Here is a 14,541-nt window from a genome sequence, read left to right on the forward strand (position 1 = left end):
AAAAAAAAAAAAAAAAAAAAAAAAAAAAAAAAAAAAAAAACTACACCTCACAACGTTTCATTTGACCGTTGTGAAACTACCTGTTTCAGCCTCAAAGGCATAACATTTTGGGGACAGGTTTTCTCTCAAGTAACATTTATTTATAATTTAAGAATAAATAGAAAAAAAAAGTTAGTTTTTCTTTTTGTATTCAATTAGTGCAAATCACGTGCGACCAAGCAAGGGACTTAGGCATTAAGTCTAAATTAATGGTGAGCTGCAACGACGGATGGGAGATGAAGCTTAGTCGTTAAGACTAAATTGGCACTGACCTGTCACATGCCGACATGCGTATATATTCTTATGGGTAATTTTACGTGTAATCGTATTCTATACCTTTATTTTTTTACTCTTAATGATGTTGCATGATTTGATTGCTTAATATAAGGTAGAGGCATAATTTGTATTTATTTTTTTTTGCCCTTCAATACAATTTAAACACTTAGTAGAATAAAAGTTGAGAGTAAGTTTTTAGAGTTCAAGTAATATTTTTGTATTCTTAATCATTAAAACAAAATAGGTATTGTCAAAGACCTTGTGATCGAAGAACATAGATGTGACTTCTCATAGTGTGGATTCTACATTGTAAAAGAGTCAATATGATGATTAAATACAAAATAACTATATAAATCATATGTGATAGACTCGATCAAAAAATATTAACAAAAATTAAATGTATGACATTCAAATAGAAAAATTATGTTGCACTTATTCAATATTTTTTAGATACATGCTGACATGCGTATATATTTTGTCTTTTACTTTTCGGGGTGGTGGGTTAAAAGAAGGTCAACGCTTCTTGAAAGTCAGAAGCATTTACTTATCATTTAAAATCACTATTAATGAAATTTGAAAATGCCAGAAAATGACTTATGAGATTACACATAATTATCATCCACACGCCTACAAGTTTACGTTTACATATTATTCCTCCGCACTCAGAGGCGGCAAGCGTTGACCAAACATATACCCTTTTTTCATTTAATTTTGAAATTTGTGAGTCAAAGGTAACTAGATATTTTCAGGAAAGCATCAAAATTGTAATGGTTAGAATAGATCAGGTTGAAACATTACCAGTTAGAAGGGTAAAATACGTGTTTGGTATACTGTGATGAAATTAAAGTGTTAAATGACCAATACAAACATTTACACAACATATAAATGATACTAGTCTTTTTTATGCGCGATGCGCAAAAACATATGTCCAATATTTATATTTTTTTAAAAAAAATTAATAAATTCTTACTAATTAAAATCTAAATGTAAAAATTATTTATTATATTAATTCAATATATAATATATACAAATATTATTATAATTAAAGAATATAAGAAAAGATATGGTGGATGGATGTGCATGGTAAAGTTAATGGAAAAGTTAACGGAAGTTATAACGGTAAGGGTATTTTTGTCCAAAAATTTATATGGTACAACTTTAAAAACACAATGTACAATATGGTTAGCATTAAAAAGATGGACATAAATTAGGGATTAGTAATTTATAAAAATGATAGTCTAAATAAATACTACTTTTCATTTGAATTTTTCTAAGTGTTCTTAATTCTCTTTTGAGTAACATTGTCATTGTCTTCATCTTTACTATTTGTTCTCTTCCTTTTTGTTGGTAGTGTGTTATTTGCAATTCAGTTATTGTTGGTAGCATAGATGACAACGTCATGCAATGAGATTATGATATAGGAGCTATGGACTTTTCTTTAGGTGTTCTGCTTGGGGTTCATTTGGTTCAACCATTATTGTTGAATGAGTTATTGTGGATAAAGAAATCCCCAATTTAAGAAAAAAAATTAAATAAATTAATAAAATTTTGAAAATTTAAAATATTATATATTCCAAAGATATTAAAATGTAGTTTCTCACTTCAATTTGCTGGGTAATAGGTTATTTGAATACTTTCATTGTCGACAAATCCCCCAAGTAGTTAATATGATTGGATTTAAACTATTCTTTTTTATTTTTTTTATGGTATTAAAGAAATACATATGTATCATTTTTTGGTGTAACTATTAATTTATTTAATTCAATAAGAGTAAAATAGAGCGATTCCGCTTCAATTTGTTTGGTTATTTGAGTACTCTCTTTGTCAACCAATCCCCAAGTAGTTAATATAATTAGATTCAAATTATTTTAAAATTTATTTTTCATAGTATTAATAAAATACTTGGTAAATAAATATATAACATTATTTTGTACTATAACTTTGATATTTAATTACAAGATATTGTAAAAATAAGATAATGGGCAATGTAATAAATATCAATTGATAAATTTGAATGTAAAGAATGTTTGCACGAGAGAAAATAAAGAAAATATAACTAATGAAATTATTTCTCTTATTTAATTTAATTTTTTGATAATGAATAATTTTTTCAAATAAAGGTATTGTAGACACATAATTCTAAATTGAAAAAATACATATTTATCATTTTTTGTTGTAGCTACTAATTTATTTAATTTAATAAGAGTAAACAGAGTGAGAAACTTAATTATATCAAATTTGATTGAGATGTGGTTCGAACCTAAGATCTTTCTTATAGAAATGAATGGGTAAGTTAAAAGTTAACGGAATATTAACAGAGAAGAGAATATTTAACGGAAAACTTAACGCATAATCATAAAAGTAATGTTAAATTAGGTAATCTCTATTAATAATATTAATCTGAATTATCTTAACCATCTATTTAATTAAATAATTCATCTGAACCATCCATTTGATTAAATAATTTGACCGTCATTTTTCTACCTATTTTAGGCCTAACTCTCTTTGGCTCTTATTAGTATACTAGATGTTTTCTCATCTAATCTAAAAATAATACTCCGTAATGTATAAGAGTGAATCCCGAGAACCAATTATTAATTCATTCTCAGAATGCATCGAACATTAATTTTTCTTCATACATGGCCTCATTTTGGCCTGATCTCAATCCCTTGCACAATGATGCCGCCCTTAGGCTGCCCACCATGCACCTCCATCAAACTAATCTCTACCCACTCTTCTTCTTCACTACCTCTGATGAAAATCTCTCCCAATTCAACTTCCATCCATCTATCACCTCTCCCCTTTGGGTTTTCGCCATGGTTTTCTGGGGGTGGATTCGCGTTCTGTCCAGTTTGGCGACCAAGTTGCCCCATTCGCCATGACCTCTCTGCTTCACGCGGATCCAATTCCCACGGACCAAGCTTGGTTCTTGGCCTTACCAGCGCTCTTTTGGGATCCAAGTAAACCATCCTTGTTACAGCGTCCTGTCCGATAATCCTGAATAAAGCATCTACGGGTTGGGATTCAAAGCCATAGATGTTTTGTCTCGCACTGAACACAAGGTATGCTGCATAGTTAGTGTCTGGAGACAGCATCTTTGTACTAATCCTGCCACGAATTTCGAACCACCATACCTGCAATAGCTCATTAACTTCGGAGAATCTGGTTCAAGAAAAATAAAACCAGTCTCAAGAACAGAAAGGACATCATATTATCAGTTTATACAGCATTTTTGTCTTTTTTTGCACTTGGTTTATCAAGGTAGCAAATATATCTGGCCTGTTCTTGCATTGTAATTTGTAAATAGTATCAACAAGACCCATCGTTTGCACATGCTTTTCCTTTATCCTCGTGATAAGGCACTACTAAACTTCAATACTCTTGAAATATCCCAACATCTGAATGTGATTACACGTTCTAATATTGAAAATTCATTTTACACCCAGGAAAGAATCCAAATGCAAAATCAACATCTCTTAGCCAGAAGATAAGGTATCCCTTTTTATTCATAATTACCTTGATCCAGGAAAAGAAATCCACCTCCAATAGTTAGGATCGTTGCCCCAAGCAATGTCGAGTGACCTTGCAGCTAACATGCAACATTTCTTCGCACTCGCTTTGTCTAGTGAAAAACTCTGCTTAACCAACAAACACTCAGGTACTCAGGTGCACACTAACAACTAATAAAGCAGGATGGCAACCCAATAAAATGGTTAAAATTACAAAACAAAGAAGGGGCCAAACTCATTAAAAATCACTCAATAGTGCCAATATGAAAGAGACACAGCATACTTTCAGATATTAAGTTGACATCACAGTCTTTTCTCTCAAGTGGGACAAACTGGTCACTTTGCCACACTCCCAACTGTTTAAAAACAAAGGTGGGGTACATGGTAGATCTAAAACTTACATGCTAAGATAATATATAGCATTCAGAAGTTCAAACATGGAGAGAAGTACAAGCTACCAAACTGAAGAGGAGTACTCTTTGCCTGACTTGCAAACCATATTTTACTCATAATTTGCATGTATGAATGAGAAACCTTCAAATGGAATACAATCAATAGAACTACCCATATCACATTCTTATTTTAATTTTTAATTGTGGAGATCAACAAAGACAAACATACACTAAAAATTTTGCATTGAAAGATTTTCCCAATAAGTTTGATTTTTTTTTTTGGAGTACTACTGACTTGTTACAATCTAGTTTCTCAACCTACTCTGAAGCCCAAAGAGTCGGTACCCTTCCACTATGCTCGAACCGACAACCTCTCATATGGGAGAGCCCAAAGAATCAATAAGGCTCGAACCTACCAACTCTCATGTGGAGAGCAACTTGTGCCACTTGTAGGTACTACAAGGTCCTTGGCCCAATAAGTTTGATGATTATGCATTCTAGGTTATTAGATAAAATGGCATTCCTAAAATGATCATCCTAAGAACTGATAACCTATTGAATCTCTCTAATATGGAGAGAAAAAATAACTATTCTTCTAGATTTTAAGATTATATTTGCTACAATTATATGATGCGATACATCTGCCCCAAACGATTTTGATTTTGAATCATCAGAATCTCCAACAAAAAAGCAAATTACGGGCGACAAATCGAGGGCATAGGGAATTATCGATTACCTTAGTGCCGCAGTCAATAATTATGGGATGATCGCAGAGGTGGAAATAGAGATCCTTCTTGGAGGTGAAGGCGAGCAAATCGGCGGTGTTGGCGGCCCGGGAAATGAGGTCGCGGTAATCGGGAGGCAAGAACCTTTCCCAGACGGCTTCGAATTGTGCTGCGGAACGGAAGTTGGAGGCCACCAGGGACAGACGACATGCGTCCTTAGGCGTCGTCAACGACAGCGTGTTGGCTATGCAAATCTCCGGCAGCGCGAAGATATCCGCGCCGGTAACGTTCTCCACCGCCATTTCTTATTCTCAGTTGGGATAGTCGGCGACGTTGTTATTGTGCATCAGTATAAATACATGGTATAACCGCCTCTATGAGTTTTGCTTTTTCGGAAAAAATATTATAACAAGACGGAAAAGGAAATGATATCCAATTGCGATACAAATAAATATTTTTTTTCAAAATTGTGATACAAAAATCACACTCTATAATTAATAATATTATCAAATTATAGTAAAGTTACAAAATTTCATAATTACAATGAAGGAAGAAAAACGTACCCGATAAAAAAGATTTAATTTCACCCTTAAAAAATACATTTTGAAATATTAAACAAACACTTTTTGACAATATTAATTATATTGTTTTAATTTTTCACTCTCGATAATCAACTTCAAATCATTTTCAAACTATCATGAGTTTTGGAAAAAACAATATACAAGCTACTTAGTCAGAGAATAAAATATTGATACTTAGTAATGTCTTTTTTTTTTTTTTTTTAACCCACAAGTGTTGGTGCAATCAAACAATAACACTATATAAACATCAAATAACTATATTTTATAAGATTATTGTTTATTATCTACAAAGAGTATAACTAAACTTTAACAAATCAACAAGTAAAGAATTAAAATACGGAGTAAGAAATTTCAAAACTTGAAAAGAGTTTATGCTATTTGTATATTATTCTTGAATATAAGTTTTTTTGGTGTGGAAGGATGGTATTGAGTAATCTATCAAAAACAATGTGTTAATACTATTCAATATTCACTCTCATTATACAATGCACCCTCAACATATTAAATGCTTGGAGCAAGTTCACAAGTCTAAGAATATAATTGGGTGAAGTCGGAAAATTTACCTTAAAAAAAAAAAAACTCTATCTTGTGATTGTTTCACCTAGCTTGGTGCAACTATCACAACACACAATGCCCATATCACACATGCATATATATATATGCACCATTATCTTCCCATTCCTTTTCTTCACTATACAACTTGTTCTCAACCTAGCCTTCATGCCATGAGACTGCAAAGATGAGCCCTGCAGAGTCACACATCACACAGCTATCACGTCCAATGCCTGCAATGCACTTGTTGCGCTCAACTCCTTTGCCTTCTGCTTCCCAACAATTGCAGAATGAAATGGTCAATGTTGAGCATAGTTTAAATGTATTAATATAAAGTTTTACTTAAGATAGGAGACGTGTCTCGTCACAAAGACGATATAAGTTATTACCTTGTCAGCCTGTACGTTCTTGTATACTTTCTCCATCTCCTCGAAAACTACATCGATGGTAGGGCGACCCTTGCTTGATCTAGCAACACACAACACTGCAATCTGCAGGATGGACTCAAAATCCACACTGTTCACTTGTCCTTTCAGTCTCGGGTCTTCGAAATCTGTCAATGCCCGCTTCCCCATGCTTACATCCTTCGCCTGCATACGTACGTATCTCAATATACTAGTCTTTTCTATGCGCGATGCGCAAAAACATATGCCCAATATTTATATTTTTTTTAAAAAAATTAATAAATTCTTACTAATTAAAATCTAAATGTAAAAATTATTTATTATATTAATTCAATATATAATATATACAAATATTATTATAATTAAAGAATATAAGAAAAGATATGGTGGATGGATATGCATGGTAAAGTTAACGGAAAAGTTAACGGAAGTTATAACGGTAAGGGTATTTTTGTCCAAAAATTTATATGGTACAACTTTAAAAACACAATGTACAATATGGTTAGCATTAAAAAGATGGACATAAATTAGGGATATAACTTTGATTGAGACTTATTATGTTTTTAGATATTCATATAGTCTAAGCTAATTGTGAGACTGTACACTTATTACCTTTCTGGTTAATTGGTCTCGTGCATCAAGATCAAGCTCGATCACTTTTTGTCCAGATAGAACCTGCAGAGCAACAATCCCGAAGCTGTAAACATCACTAGCTGAAGTCAGCTTAGCATTGCTCATGTATTCAGGATCCATGTATCCTATAGTTCCTCGAACATCCGTAAAAACCTTGCTCTCCTCCATTCCCAACACTTTTGCCAACCCAAAATCCGACAGCTTTGGGTCCATATTATCAGTCAAGAGGATGTTTGTAAGCTGCCATGCCATGAAAGACTCATGAGAGATTGATAAACTGGCATTAGTTCAATTCATAAATCGTAAATAGTAAACAGTTTCTTACCTTAATGTCTCTATGTACGATGCAGCCATCTATGTTGTTGTGCAGATACCTAAGAGCGAGTGCACAATCTCGCAGGATTTTAACTCTTTGTTCCCATGTAAGGAGCCTGTCTTTCCCTGCAGGAGAATAATCACAATTCACAGATCATCAGCAACAGAAAAACAAGACAACATTTTTGCAGCATAAGACAGATTAGAGTAGGGACAACCATAACCAAGTTAGTTAGACTGTTGAACTGATAACTACAAGGTTACAAGTTCGATTTCCCGAGAAAGCAACATATTTGCATTTTTGGTTTGTGCCGATCAGCTATGGCTAATCTATGTTGGTTTAGCTCACTGTGGCCCTTTGTCAGCTAGAGTCACAATGTGGGTGGTTTCCCCGATATGCGCTATCAGTTTTTCCTCATCACTCAAAAAGACTTATCAGGAGAGCAACCCAACCAAAATGGTCAGACTATTGATTTGGTAATCACAAAATTACAATTTCGACTCTCAACATGAGTGGTCTTCTTAGTTTGAACCAACCAAATTTGGGTAACATGCTGTGGTAGGTTGCAGTCATTTGCTGGCTAAGATCACAGACAAGATTTACTTAAGCTTACCCCGGATAATGATTGCGTGTTTCTCTTGTCACTAAAAAAACAAATCAGATCAAGAAATTGAAGCAACTCACTCATAAGATACTGAGCCAGGTTTCCTGCAGAGCAGTATTCATACACCAAGTACTGATCTCCATCCTCAAAGCAGCAGCCAAAGAGGCAGACAAGGTTGGGATGGCGAATTCGCGAAAGACCTTCGAGTTCACGGTAGAATGAATCTGCAGTGTTGCTCTTGTATATCTGCTTGATAGCTACATACTGTCCACTGGGCAAAACCCCCTTGTAAACCTGGCCGGCACTGCCACGGCCTAGGAATATTTTCTCATTTCCACAGTTTATGGCGTTCTCAATCTCAGCTTTGGAGAATCTGTAAAGACCCGGGCATGAAGCAAGTTCCTTTGCTGGTTCGTGGATTTCCTTTGTGGTCTCTGTGGCCTTGTTCTTGGTCACGTATTTCCCCAGAAGAATCACAGCTGCAACTACCATGACGGATAGAAAAATTGATATGAATGCTTTGAACACACTACCTGCAGATGAAATGTAATGTGTTCCAAGTAATTGTTAGTAATAACAACCTTTTGATATAATAATGTTTTATGTTCATGGAAATTAGTATAGAATACAGACTTACGCTTGATCTTGAAGTAGTTTTCTGGCTCTGTGGACATCAAGCAACATAAATGTCAGATGAGAATGTATACCAGAGTTCCCAGTGCACTGTGGACTTGATCCATTTTTGATTTCATAATGAACAAAATTCATGTTTATAATGCACAAAATTTATGTTCATTATATTATGTTTATGTATGTGTGTATTATGAACAGAATTTTGTACGTTGAAATCAAATTCTCTATATTGGATCAGGATCCTATAAATCGTCGATAAGCTAAAGAGTAAAAATGGTAACAATTTTAGAATATCTTAGGCTTACCTAATGTGTTTAAAGCAGGCAAACACCTGTAGAAGTCATCAATTCTGGAGGAGTTTTTAGCTGTAAACGAGATGATGACCGCGGCAAGGCAGGTTGAGTTCTCATCGTTTTTGTCTTCCGATGTCACGTTCAGAAAATCCAGGAGACTATCCCTGGTAGATTTGATTGCATCGAGACAATTTCTACAGTCAACTTCGAACGAGGAATAGCTATGAAGCTGTGAACAAAGGTTCAAAACACCGTTGAAATTATCGATCTTCGCAACCGTTGAAAGAGCGAGGCCGGAGCATTTGCCGCCGCCGCCGCTGTGGAGATTCTGAAAGCCGCAGCTCTCGATAGAAACCGACGGCTGCTGCTTGAAGGGGCCGGCGCAGTTGTTCCATTGATCTGAACCGAGGAAGAGATTGCCGCCGGTTTTTGCCTGATCGGCCAACGCTCGCGACAGGGCGTTGAGCGCGTTCTGGCAACAGTAGGTTGTGGAGAAGCTGCCCCAAACCCTAATTCGGTCTTGACGATTTGCCAGGCATTCCCCGATTGGCTCGAAGGATAATGCCGAGGCGTTCAATACACAACCTGCAAATTCCAAACACCAAATAACATCACATATTTTTGCAGAGAGGGAGAAGACGAATAGCAGAGTGGCTATTGCTACTCAAGATAGCAGCTTAGTGTCCCACATCGTTTAAACAGCGGGAGCCAATGCACATAAAATGTTATAAAAGAACTGGGCCGATGTCTTGAAAAAGCATACCTTTCTCGGCCTTTTGGCTAAGATCAAGTGTAGTATCTGTTCTTATCAGTTTAATATCTGATACGTGGCCAATGGTCCACACGATATTAACTCACTTTTTTTTAGGGGGAAAGCCCATTAAGGTAGCTTGCTACCTGGGCTTTCAAGCGTAGCTGTTGCGTTGCACTACTGCTTCGGCTTGGCGCATCCCACCAAGTTTAGTTCAATATTTTTTAATCCCAACTTCTGGCCCATTGTGTATACATTTCAATATTGTCTATTTTTCCTTTATCGATTTCCAAATAGAAACTGCTTTCATTTCATAATTTATCTTCATTGTTTTTTAAATGTGGCTTTTATTTATTAGGTAAATTGACTTCATTATTATTAATTAAAAATAAAATTTAGTTACTAATTAGATATTGTGATAGTGAAAAAAATCTAAATAAGTGTGATTGAAGAAATTTTAGTTACTAATAAAAAAAAAAATTTAGTTATTGTGAGAGTGAAAAAAGTTTAAAATAAGAGTGATTGAATAAAATTTAACTGTGAGATATTGAATGAAATTTAGTTACTTAGATATTGTGAGATAAATATGAGTGAAAAAGAGTTAAAAACAAGAGTGATTGAATATGTTTTGATACTATTACTTGAAAAAAAAAAACCAACTTTTCTCAAATGTGATAATTATTATAACACATTTTAAATTTTTGGAAGAGTTTAAATTGGTTTTTTTTTTTTTTTGGTTAACTAGCACCCCCTATATAGAAAAATGTAAGACGTATAATTATGTGGTTTTCAATTTTTTATTTTTTATTTTTAGATTTAGTCTTGATCTAATAATAACCATATTGGCTAAGGTTAAATAAATATGTGGTATTAATTGTTTTGCCTAATCGGAGTTATTCTTGGAGTTTCAGAGATAAAATAAAATGGTCTGTTTCTTGAGTTTCATTATTACTTTGAGTATGATATGTAAGTTTCAATCCTTGCTCCAAGTGTATAGAGATGAGATTGCTTTGTTAATCTTTGGGGGCAACGTCTTTATTGTGAGCCTGCACTAGTAGCGACGAATTCGCTTTTGTAATAGTAGTTTTACCACAGCATACTATTTTTTTATTTCACATTATCAGCTTAATTTCTCCAACAGTATAGAAGTGAATTTTATTACTTCATTATTTATTGAAAAAATCAAATGAGAGAGTAAAAAAAAAAATCGTTTTCATTTCTCTGTGCATATATCACAGATTTAGTTAAAAAGAAATGGTAATGTTGTGTATAATTAAAAGACAGAGAGGGAAAATATGAATAGCCGAGTGGCTATTTCTCCTGAAGATAGCAGCAAAGAAATGGTAATGTTGTGTATAATTTAAAAGACAGAGAGGGAGAAGATGAATAGCCGAGTGGCTATTGCTACTGAAGATAGCAGCTCAGTGTCCCACATCGTTTAAACAGCGGGAGCCAATGCACGTAAAATACTATAAAATAAATGGGCCTAAGCCGAGTTTAAGCATACTTTTCTCGGCCTTTTGGCTAAGATCAAGTGTAGTATCTGTTCTTATCAGTTTAATATCTGATACGTGGGCCAATGGTCCACACGATATTAACTCAATTTTTTTTAGGGGAAGGCCCATTAAAGTAGCTTGCTACCTGGGCTTTCAAGCGTCGCCATTGCGTTGCACTACTGCATTGGCCTGGCGCATCCCACCAAATTAAGTCTAATATTCTTTACTTCCATCTTCTGGTCCATTGTGTGCATTTTTATTTTAATATTCTCTGTTTTATCTAAAAAATCGATATCCAAACGAATGCATTCATTTTTTAATTTTGTCTTCAATATTTTTTAAATGTAGCTTTTGTTTATTTGGTAAATTGTTTTCATTATTAATTAAAAATAAAATTTTGTTACATATTGTGAGAGTGAAACAAGAGTGATTGAATAAAATTTAGTTACTAATTAAATATTGCTAGACATTGAATAAAATTGTTGAACAAAATTTAGTTACCTAGGTAAATATGAGTGAAATTGTTGAACAAAATTTAGTTACCTAGGTAAATATGAGTGAAAGAAGAGTTTAAAACAAGAGTGATTGAACATGCTTTTATACTATTACTAGGAAAAAAAAAAAAAGAACCAACTTTTTCAAATGAGAGAATTATTCTAGCACATTTTAAATTTTTGGGTGAGTATAAGTATGTGATTCTCAATTTTGTTGACATTTAGTCTTGATCTAATAAACACTACAAAGTGATAAGTAGCTTTAAATAATGTGACATTAATTATTTTTGACTATATTATTTATACAAAGTTATTCCTGGAGTTCCAGAGATAAGACAAGATTGTCTGTTTCCTGTGTCCTATTATTAGTTTATTACTCTAAATATGGTGTGTAAGTTCTAATTCTTGCTCTAGGCGCATGGAGATGGGGATTGTTGTGCTAACCTTCGAGGGCAACACTGTTGTTTTTAGCCTGCATCGGTACGAACGGATTAACTTCTAAGGCAATGGTTATACGGTTATACCATAACACATCATTTTTAATTTTCACATTATCAACCAAATATCTCCAATGATATAAAAGTGAATTTTATTACTTCATTATTCATTGGTAATGTTGTGTATAAATATCACAGATTCCTCTCAGCATATATCACAGATTTATATTGTTTCAATTGTCTTGGTGATTTCATTTTTGGGTTAGTTTTTGAGTTAAAAGAAACGGTAATGTTGTGTATAAATATATAATTAATTGACAGAGAGGGATAAGATGAATAGCCAAGTGGCTATTGCTACTGAAGATAGCAGCTCAGTGTCCCACATCGTTTGAACAGCGGGAGCCAATGCAAGTAAAATTCTATAAAATAACTGGGCCGAATCCGTGGTAAACCATACCTTTCTCGGCCTTTTGGCTAAGATCAAGTGTAGTATCTGTTCTTATCAGTTTAATATCTGATACGTGGGCCAATGGTCCACACGATATTAACTCAATTTTTTTAAGGGGATGGCCCATTAAGGTAGCTTGCTACCTGGGCTTTCAAGCGTCGCCATTGCGTTGTACTACTGCATCGGCCCGGCGCACCCTACCAATTTTAGTCGAAATTTTGAGCTCATTTTTTCGACTCATTGACCCCTTAATAATTGTATATATATATAGTTGTACTCTATAAATTTGGTTGATTTTATAAGCAATATAAGAAGTTTAGAGGAGAAAGACCTTGGTCTCCAGGTGAAGGATTTGACGCTGCAACATTAATGGTGAGAGCAATAATGCATGTCAAGAAGAAGTCCTTCGCCGCCATTTTCTCTTCTGAAGATTTGTTTCCATAAGCTGCAAGCTAAGGAGCCAACGGTGGAGATCTCCTCTGATATTTTAGTGTTTTTATCCGTCAAATTTGACAGAAGGATCGGAAATGAATGGAAGATATATAAGGTTGTGGGAGCCATTGGGAACGAAGAGGGATGCGGCATATTCTATATGATGGCGCTTCGTGATTTCCAGTTTATACAGCTTAGAGATTGCTGGGCATGTTTTTATCTGTCTATTGGGTTATATAAGCTATGGAGCTTTGATAACACCAAAGACCAGATGGCATATATGCTTTTTCACCTTGTTTTTTTTCCATATATATAATAGTGTATCATATAATACAGAGCAATAGAGCATCACTATTGGTTCATTATTTTTAATTTTTGATAGGTTCAATTGCTGATGATGCATAATTATATAAAAAGTTCATAATAGATTAATTTCTACTATATTCATAATTAATTTCTTTAAATGATGCATAATAGAACTATAATCAAAAGTATATTAATTTAGTTTTCAAAAAAAAAAAGTATATAAATTTATTATTATTTTTTAATTTTATTAAAGTTTTACATTTTGTTAATTTTATTAACATTTTAATTTTAACAAAGAATTTTTTTTGTTTAACTAAACGGTTCCTTAATCACATCGAAACTAATTATATTCATGTATAGTATACATTATACAACTCTAGTGAATGGTGAAAGAGACTCGCACATCTTATCCATACATATATGTTTTAATTAGGAATTTAAATTTGAAAAAAAGAAAAGAAAAAAGAAATAGCACCTATATGGCTATATAACATAGAATCCTCCTGTCAGCACTATCTTGGTTGAGCTCATCGCACATGGTCTATCTAGTATGATTTATATCTCATGTGTAATTTATGAACTACTACATAAAAATGAAATTATCCGATATACATACTCAAATAGTGATTGCAATTTTAACTTGCCTTACAAAAAAGAAAATACAAAAAATAATAGAATGCAAAAATCTTAAATTATTATCGCCTCTCTTTCCCTACTCTGTCCTCTCCTATTTTTAATTATATATATATATATATATATATATACTCAAATATATATTTCTTTGTTTATCAATAACTTTAATATTTGTGGTTACACCTTTTTAGTATTTTAGATATGGAAAGTGATGACTCAGCTTGATGTTGATTTTTATGATATTATTAAAATATACAAAAAAAATTGTTTTTTTTAATCATAATTTTACCTCCTAATATATATCTCATGCAAGCTGTAGTAATTAAACTTTTTTATATTCATTAACTAACTATAGACTGATTAATATCATCCCACATTAAGAAATAAATTACTTATTAATCAAACATGGAGATATGGAGTAATAAAATATTGTCACATAAGGAGGTTAATATTAGAATATAAAATTATTTAAAAAAATTACAATATTGCTCTTATTATATATACTTCCATAACATAAATTGTATTAATTAAACAAATATTTTTTAAAATAAATGATTAATCAATATATTATAAATTATAGCTTAAAC

The 14,541-nt window shown here is 33.2% G+C and overlaps 2 protein-coding genes and 3 non-coding genes across 5 annotated transcripts; 3 read left to right on the top strand and 2 right to left on the bottom strand.

Moving 5' to 3' along the window:
* Positions 1–2,881: 2,881 nt before the first annotated feature.
* Positions 2,882–5,287, bottom strand: LOC115996209 (putative F-box protein PP2-B12). Its single transcript, XM_031235356.1, has 3 exons — positions 4,953–5,287; positions 3,832–3,950; positions 2,882–3,477 (listed from the first exon to the last, which is right to left on the bottom strand). The coding sequence occupies exons 1-3, from the start codon at positions 5,241–5,243 to the stop codon at positions 2,961–2,963; spliced, it is 927 nt and encodes a 308-aa protein (XP_031091216.1). The 5' UTR covers positions 5,244–5,287; the 3' UTR covers positions 2,882–2,960.
* A 584-nt stretch (positions 5,288–5,871) lies between these two features.
* On the bottom strand, positions 5,872–13,031 carry LOC115996334 (probable receptor-like protein kinase At2g42960). The gene is made up of 8 exons (XM_031235538.1): positions 12,915–13,031; positions 8,970–9,542; positions 8,669–8,695; positions 8,112–8,564; positions 7,437–7,552; positions 7,091–7,351; positions 6,464–6,664; positions 5,872–6,343 (listed from the first exon to the last, which is right to left on the bottom strand). Exons 1-8 carry the CDS (start codon positions 12,997–12,999, stop codon positions 6,284–6,286), a joined length of 1,776 nt encoding a protein of 591 aa, XP_031091398.1. The 5' UTR covers positions 13,000–13,031; the 3' UTR covers positions 5,872–6,283.
* Positions 9,717–9,912, top strand: LOC115997682. The gene has a single exon (XR_004093779.1). It is a non-coding gene; the product is annotated as a U2 spliceosomal RNA (small nuclear RNA).
* On the top strand, positions 11,212–11,407 carry LOC115997680. Its single transcript, XR_004093777.1, has one exon. It is a non-coding gene; the product is annotated as a U2 spliceosomal RNA (small nuclear RNA).
* On the top strand, positions 12,589–12,784 carry LOC115997681. The gene has a single exon (XR_004093778.1). It is a non-coding gene; the product is annotated as a U2 spliceosomal RNA (small nuclear RNA).
* Positions 13,032–14,541: the final 1,510 nt, after the last annotated feature.

Source organism: Ipomoea triloba, chromosome 11 (assembly GCF_003576645.1).
Source record: "Ipomoea triloba cultivar NCNSP0323 chromosome 11, ASM357664v1".
Taxonomy (NCBI): Eukaryota; Viridiplantae; Streptophyta; class Magnoliopsida; order Solanales; family Convolvulaceae; genus Ipomoea; species Ipomoea triloba.

Coding starts and splice junctions, on each gene's coding strand:
- LOC115996209 (XM_031235356.1), bottom strand. CDS start 5,243: ATGGCGGTGGAGAACGTTACCGGCGCGGATATCTTCGCGCTGCCGGAG. Junction 3,951..4,952: donor TTATTGACTGCGGCACTAAG/GTAATCGATAAT, acceptor TTGGTTAAGCAG/AGTTTTTCACTAGACAAAGC. Junction 3,478..3,831: donor ATTTCTTTTCCTGGATCAAG/GTAATTATGAAT, acceptor TTCTTGAACCAG/ATTCTCCGAAGTTAATGAGC.
- LOC115996334 (XM_031235538.1), bottom strand. CDS start 12,999: ATGGCGGCGAAGGACTTCTTCTTGACATGCATTATTGCTCTCACCATT. Junction 8,565..8,668: donor AAACTACTTCAAGATCAAGC/GTAAGTCTGTAT, acceptor TTTCATCTGCAG/GTAGTGTGTTCAAAGCATTC. Junction 6,344..6,463: donor AGAACGTACAGGCTGACAAG/GTAATAACTTAT, acceptor GTTGGGAAGCAG/AAGGCAAAGGAGTTGAGCGC.